Source organism: Anarrhichthys ocellatus, unplaced genomic scaffold (assembly GCF_004355925.1).
Source record: "Anarrhichthys ocellatus isolate YVR2014 unplaced genomic scaffold, GSC_Weel_1.0 scaffold12, whole genome shotgun sequence".
NCBI classification, from domain to species: Eukaryota; Metazoa; Chordata; class Actinopteri; order Perciformes; family Anarhichadidae; genus Anarrhichthys; species Anarrhichthys ocellatus.
Genome location: NW_022280042.1, coordinates 7,039,039 through 7,045,990, shown reverse-complemented (window position 1 = coordinate 7,045,990; position 6,952 = coordinate 7,039,039). Strand labels below are relative to the sequence as shown.

Sequence of the window (6,952 nt, the reverse complement as noted above, 5' to 3'; positions counted from 1 at the left end):
ATATATACATATATACATACACATATATATATATACATATATACATACACATATATATATATACATATATACATACACATATATATATATACATATATACATACACATATACACATACATATATATATATATATAACCCCCCCCCCAAAAAAACACCTTTTCTAGATGAAAACAAAATCTTTATTTTGAAAGATACACGCACAACCAAATTCATACAGCTGCGATAACAAAATAACATCAAATAAACAATGAGGGAGTATGAGCATACAAAATGGCAGTTGGAAACACAAGCTCTTTAAAAAAAAAAATAAAATCTGTATGTAACACCGTATATTGCACTGGTAGAAAAAGGCAAAAAAAACAACTCATCAGCAACTCGTGATCAAATTAAGTGGACTCTAATGTGTGGCTGTCCTACCTAGATGTGAACACGCACGACTCTGCAGCATCTCTAAATGCACAATAGCAACGGGCGTATTAGTCCCGACCGCTGCTCCATTATGCTCTTTAATGACGGGACTGGTGTCGGGCTTGCTATTGTGGTAATTAGGGTGCAGCAGATGCTCCTGTCATTAAAAAGGCAGCGTGGAGCTGAGGATTATGGGAATAAAGGGTCTGTATTTAATATTAAGAGAGAGAGAGCACATTCACAGATGTAACCTTTAGTTGTGATTTATGCTCATATGTGTTATTATATATTAATAACTCCTGCTCAGGGTGGAAAAATAACCCCCCAGCCAACTTTAAAAACTGAATTGTGTTTGCTTACATGCTTCAATAGGCACATCAACTTCACAGCTATTAGACTGGGGGATGGTGTTAACTTCCCACTCTGCTGCCTTCCATGTTTATATAATATTTACCCGTGTGTGGGTCTTTACACCTCTGAAAAAGGGGGGTTGGCTACGTATTTACAATGGCGCCCACGCATGCCAACTATTGGAGATCAGCGTCCACCAGGCAGAAACACGAGCGGACGGACAAACTCCGATCAAAAGCAACGAGGACTCTGTGCTCGTTTGTGGCAGCGTGACATATTCAGCAGCCTGGCAAGGATCCGTTACGGGTCCCACGGAACAAAGTCACAGCATGATCAACCCAGACACACACACTCCAGAATGTGTCAGTCTTTCAAAAGGGAACTCATTAGCTATGACTGATTTGAAACAGGGGGAGTAGAACAATGTTATACCGTTAATACAACAGATCATGCTTTCATTTTGTTGTTAAAAAGGTGAACGGATGCACACATGGGGGGCCGCCCCCCCCCCCCCCCCGAGAGGTAAACAGCGGGGGAGGAAAGTGACCGATGTAGTGGTGTGATTCACAGTAAGTGGAGGCTGCGGCGCGTGCAGCGGCATTAGGAGGCCAGACCCAGAAAGAAGCCGCCGACGAACCCGCTGGACAAGACGATGTTCCTCTTTATAAAGTCTGTGGCCTGGGGGGGCAGAGAGTGAGTCCATAAGAGATTAGAAGCATCATACTGTATTAACCAGTTTAATTAATCTACTGCAATACATGTTTAAGACCATCTTATATATACTTAGAATGGATACATCATAAAACATACATACGGGTATTAAAATGTATTGTTAATGTGTCTAGTGGGTGCAGTGTGGTCGGCTGTACACTAGAGGGCACTGCTGGTTTGCAGATAAAGAAATAAACCTCCCCCACCACAACCAGGACATCTAAAACAAACATTTAGTTGTCAATAATTACATGTTACGGGTGATTTTTTTTCTAATACAACAAAAGTAAATGACAGTCAATTAAAAGACAGGGTGAAAAAAAGAGCAAGCTTGGTTACAGGTACCTTTACCTCCTCAATGAATGTGTTTATTTCAGGGACTGCTTTGTTTGCCTTCTTCTTCAGGTGCTTCTTTGCTTTGTTCACATCCTTCTCCACCTTCTTCCAGTCCACCTGCACGTAGCCGCTGTGATTGGCGATCTGTGGGCGGGGAACAAAATGATCATCTACTTGTAAAATGGTAACCTGATTAACACACTGACAGCATCGCAGCACAGAGTCCAGCGTCCAGATGGCCCGCGTTCCTCTCGAGCCAGCTAACACACAATGCTGGTCTTTCTGCTGTAGAGAGGAGACCAGCTGAGCGTCATGCTGTGCAGCTGGCATGGTCAGTCATATTCAAAAAGATTCAAAACATTATTTTGGTACGCTTGCCTGTAAAAGAAGGAACCCTCCTCCAACAGCGGTGGCAGCGATCTTCCCAACTCTCTGGAAGAGGTAACCAGCACACCTGTATGTGGTTGAGAGGAACACATATCAATCAATCAATAATAGATCCTCAAGCCTTATTGAATTAATTCAGACAGGTGTGTGTACTTTTACAGACACATCCACATGGCTTACCATCCAGTCACCCCTCCCATCGCGATCTGAGTGGCCACAGAGTACTTCTCAGCAATCGGGCCCGAGTTGCTCCCAAACACCCGACTCCACCACTGGTGCCTCCGGGCATATTCTGTCAGGTCCACGACCTCGTAGACCTCCTCTTCACTCTCCGGGTCATCCTGTCCTGCAAGCAACAAAACGTATGAAGTCATCAATCGCAATACTTTGTGTCGCCCTTCAGAATAAGAGCTCAGCTGCTTGTTTATTGTATGTATGACTTGGGAAGCTATAATTAGCCGGCTAGCGTCAAATTGCTACCTATTCGATATCCTGCACACTGACTGTTATAGGTTACTATTTATATATACTGTTACAAGAAGGATACTAATTCCATTATTGCTGGAGGGAAAACAATTATAATTTCAACTGTTTATTGGGGTAATGAGGCCCGTATGCACAACAAACAAAATCACCAACCTTCTCTGTGATCCGCCGTCGCCATTTTGGAAAAACTGGTTATGTCACTAGGATGTTGACAATACTAAACCACGCCCACACCATGACGCTCTGCCACTTCATGTTAGAACGTTGTGATCTCGCTCGATTAGGCTCGTGCAATTTAGCAGCGTTATTGTTAAAAAAATAAAATAATCTGCAACTTTCAAACAACCAAGTGTCAATGCATATTACTGAATAGAAGATTATATTTTATCAAGTGGAAATTATTACATTTCTCAGGAAAAGTAAGATTTCACTTTATTGCACATGGGTGACACATGTTCAGATAATACATTATTTTAAAATGTTTCCAGAATAATCATAGTATTAAAGACGAGTGGTTTGCACGAGGGAAAACGAATATTTAAGATTAAAGAACGTTAAAATTCTTATTTTTTGGAATTTAATTATTTTTTTATTTGAAATAATATTTTTTTATTTTATTTTATTACTTATGGTGAATAGAAAATTCCAGAATAATCACGTTATTAAAGAATATTTATTTAAGATTAAAGAACGATATATAGCAGGGAAGTCATATGGCGGGATGCGGACGCTCCTATTGGCGGAAGAGGGGAGAGAGGGCGTGGCTAGAGCGGCGCGTGGGTTCGCTTGGGTGACACAATTATAACAACTTTTATCTTCGCGGCCGAAAACGCATTTTTACTGTCAAATTCTCACATCTTGGATTCCTGTACTCAAGTTATTCGTATTTCAGAATAGCGCAACAATATCACTTTGTGATGAAAAATGTGACGTTTGAGGAGAGCGCTTCTGTCCAACCCCGAAAGGATTTACTATATCGAATCGCATCGTTTCATCCTGGGAAAAAGTTTTTGATCGTTTTGTTTTCCTCAGTTTTTCGTCTTTGATTTTCGGCGGAGCAAACCCGTTTTGTCCTCCGCGTCCGCGATTTTTTTCCATGCAATCGTGCGGTGTGTCTCTCGCCGTCGCTGCTGCTGCTCGGAGTCTCGGCTCGGCTTGTTCTTCTAGTGGTGATGAGGGAAAGAAAATGGCGGCGGGAAAAGCGAGTGAAACCGAGGAGGACTTTCCGACACTGACAGCCCAGGAGAGGGACACTTTGGCCGCGATCGACAGGTCGGAATAGTAGCCCCGTGCACTCACTCAGACGCACACGTTGAAAATTAATTGTTTTCTGTCCTTTTGCATGTCGACAATGTGTCTCGAGCCGCTCTCCGAGTGATTCTGAGCCGCCTATGTTGTCTTCTTGCTCTGCAGCTCACTGTTTGGATTTCAGAAGCTTCATGAAGATGGCGCCAGAACGAAGGCCCTGTTGATGAAGGTAGCAAATCTAAACTGGATGTGTTTTTACAATTGATGCCCGGGATTTACTCCACAACCTCACAACTAGTCAATGCATTTGCCCTCAACGAATGTAACTGAATGCAAAGTGGCCCACTCGCAAAGGAGACAAGGAGACCAAGGCCAGCTAGCCGCAGCCCCTCTGTTAGCCACTCAGCTAGCTCTGCTAGTTAGTTCCTCTCATCCGACGCACAGCGACTCTGCACCTGCGGCACACTTAGCCAAGTATCCACGACTCTCTTGACATAATTGGCTTGTTAGCGTTAACATATGTCAATGTTTGTTGGGCAACCGCCCTTCGCCGTTAGCTTGCATAGCTAACGTTATCCCCCTGCAGCGTTATATCCTTGTGTACTTTGCAAATTGTACCACCAGCGACCAGAACGTCGTTACGGTTTTTGTGCAGCACATGGAAACATTGCTGTTAAATGAGAAAAGTTATCTCGTTGCACACATTACAGCGCCGCTAATAACTCGTATGTAGGTTTATCTGACTACAAACTGCTATACTGTTGGTGGAAGTGACGTTGTAGCCTCCTTCAGGGTGCACCAAATACAGCTTAGCATATGCCTTGGACACGCTATGTTGGGTGGTTTCCTGACATTGCACTGCTCCACCAAACGTATTCTGGCCCTTTCTGTTCGGAGTTGACAAGTAACAAGTAACGTTGTAATGGCAGGCTGCCTGTCCAAGATGGCGGGACATGGCGGAGTGACACCGATAGCTATATAACGCGTTTGATTTGAATATATGGCTCCGAATCGGTCGCGTGTGTCTTGACTGTCTTCTCGGGTCTTTGCTCCTCGTAGAGACGTGTTCCCCTCGCTGACCTAAGTGGTGTAGGCGTCCTTTGTTTACACCTTTCATTGCCCCCCCCCACCACCACCATGTTTCGGCTCTGCATGTGCTCTCGGGCTGCCAAGCTACATTGTAGACAGACTCAGTCTGAGCAAACGCACACACCCTCTCCACCTATCTTGTGAATGTATCTTGAACAAGTGGATGGTGTTGGAGAAGATGGTGTTGACAGCTCGTCATCTTGAGAGGGCATCTGCTCGCTATGTGGTGTGGGATACATAGGAAGTGTGACTACTCATCCAGCTGCGCAGAAGCAGCAGAAACTAGGATTTTGACAGTGTGCAACACAATCAATGCAATCAGGCTGGATTTGAACTGTACAGTCCCTATGTTGTGCATGTTTTGCGGCACATGTGGGTTATTCTGTGCCTTGCTCGACGCGTTTGTGGCCCGTTGACAGCGGTGGTTCTGGTGGCAGAAAGACAGATCGTGCTCCATACTTGGCACTTGCCTTGTCCACCTGACTCACAGCTTCATGTGTCAGGGATAGGAGTCTTGATTGTGATACCGACCCATCAAATGATCCAGAGCACAGAATGACACTTTATGGAAATTGCTGATTGCCCCCCCAATAGGCAAAGACACCATTGGTGTCTTAGAAACAGAATGATGGGCTTTACTTTGCCATCCATATAGGCGTGTGGTAAGATTCCATACAAGGTTTCTGCTCGCAGATTGTTAGTTTGATTGTTAGGCACTTGTGGCCCCGTTGCTGCGCTGCTGCTTTATCTGCATGCAGATAACTGTGTGTTCAATGTTTGTGACAGAACTGGGTCACCGTTTCGCCACCAGTAACGAGGTGGCAGCGACGTAAACTTGAGATAACTAGACGGGAGATGAGCTTCGAATGCGACTGTGCTCTTATTTTCGTTTTCTACGCGTGAGAATATCTGTCCATCCATTATTTATTTTTTTTACGCTTTCTGCAGCAAGAAGAGTTTGAGTTTAATGGTCGCGTTGGGACGACGGGTGCGGTTTCGGTGAAGTTTGCATGTTCTTCCTGTGTTTGTATGTGTTTCGTCCGGGTTAGGGCGGCCAAGAGAGATGCATTTTGGGTATTAGGACTCTCTTTGGCTTTGATTTGCAGCACATTGACCAGCCGAGTCCACCTTTGGTGTGATCTCAGTGTGGCTCCAGAGAAACTTAAGTAGCAGAGTCGCTCCTTCTCAAGTTTGTTTTGGAGGTGACCTGGACAACATGTGCTTTATTTCTTTCTGCAACTCGACTGGTTCTCTTTTAACGGATACCTTTTAAGGGACCAGTGTCGGCTGAAATACAGCTGCTCCTCTACTCAACTGTGTCTGTTGGTGTTGCTGCTCTTTTAAAACATCGGAATGGCCCTTTATCTTACTTAAGATCTTAGAGTGAAGATGCAGCAGTGACTTTTTTTGTATTTATCAGGGCAGAAAGATCTTTCATGGAGGTTTTGGGGGGAAATAAATGCCTTAAGCACAAGTCCTTATCTGCAGTAAAGCTCATTCCAGTTAGTTAGTCTGAGGCTGATGTTTATCTGCTGAAAATAATGTGAGTCCACGCGGCCAGAATTAGGGAGCTGACGTTAGCCATGCTGTGACTTTCAAAAGTTCTGAGTGATTTTCTCTCACTAGTCCCGCCCCCTTCCTTCTCATGTTTCTGTTCTTAACATAGTACAGACATGTATAGTGCACGCACACAGTTGAGAGACACTTTTTGTGTGTGCGTGTGTGTGTGTGTTCTCCCCGCAGGCCGTTCGCTGCTACGATTCGCTCATCCTGAAGGCCGAGGGCAAAGTGGAGCCGGAGTTATTCTGCCAGCTCGGCCACTTCAACCTCCTCCTGGAGGATTACCCGAAAGGTGAGTAATCCCCGCCCGCGCGCGCGCGCGCGCGCACACACACACACACACACACACACACACACACACACACACACACACAC

The 6,952-nt window shown here is 44.7% G+C and overlaps 2 protein-coding genes across 4 annotated transcripts in view; one reads left to right on the top strand and one right to left on the bottom strand.

Moving 5' to 3' along the window:
- Nucleotides 1–157: 157 nt before the first annotated feature.
- Nucleotides 158–3,822, bottom strand: LOC116385992 (FUN14 domain-containing protein 1). 2 transcript variants are annotated; one of them, XM_031851893.1, is made up of 5 exons: nucleotides 2,834–3,822; nucleotides 2,375–2,540; nucleotides 2,186–2,261; nucleotides 1,817–1,951; nucleotides 158–1,438 (listed from the first exon to the last, which is right to left on the bottom strand). In XM_031851893.1, exons 1-5 carry the CDS (start codon nucleotides 2,856–2,858, stop codon nucleotides 1,361–1,363), a joined length of 480 nt encoding a protein of 159 aa, XP_031707753.1. In that variant the 5' UTR covers nucleotides 2,859–3,822; the 3' UTR covers nucleotides 158–1,360. The 2 variants fall into 2 exon arrangements, with proteins under 2 accessions (XP_031707753.1, XP_031707754.1); XM_031851894.1 differs by having other exon boundaries at nucleotides 1,823–1,951; nucleotides 2,834–3,820.
- The window catches only part of LOC116385991 (histone demethylase UTY-like), a 16,890-nt gene continuing 13,381 nt past the window's right edge, over nucleotides 3,444–6,952 (top strand). For both annotated transcript variants that reach the window (XM_031851891.1, XM_031851890.1), the window contains exons 1-3: nucleotides 3,444–3,952; nucleotides 4,094–4,157; nucleotides 6,761–6,869. In XM_031851891.1, coding sequence (XP_031707751.1) covers nucleotides 3,777–3,952; nucleotides 4,094–4,157; nucleotides 6,761–6,869 — 349 coding nt within the window. In that variant the 5' untranslated portion in view covers nucleotides 3,444–3,776. The remainder of the gene's footprint in view (nucleotides 3,953–4,093; nucleotides 4,158–6,760; nucleotides 6,870–6,952) is intronic.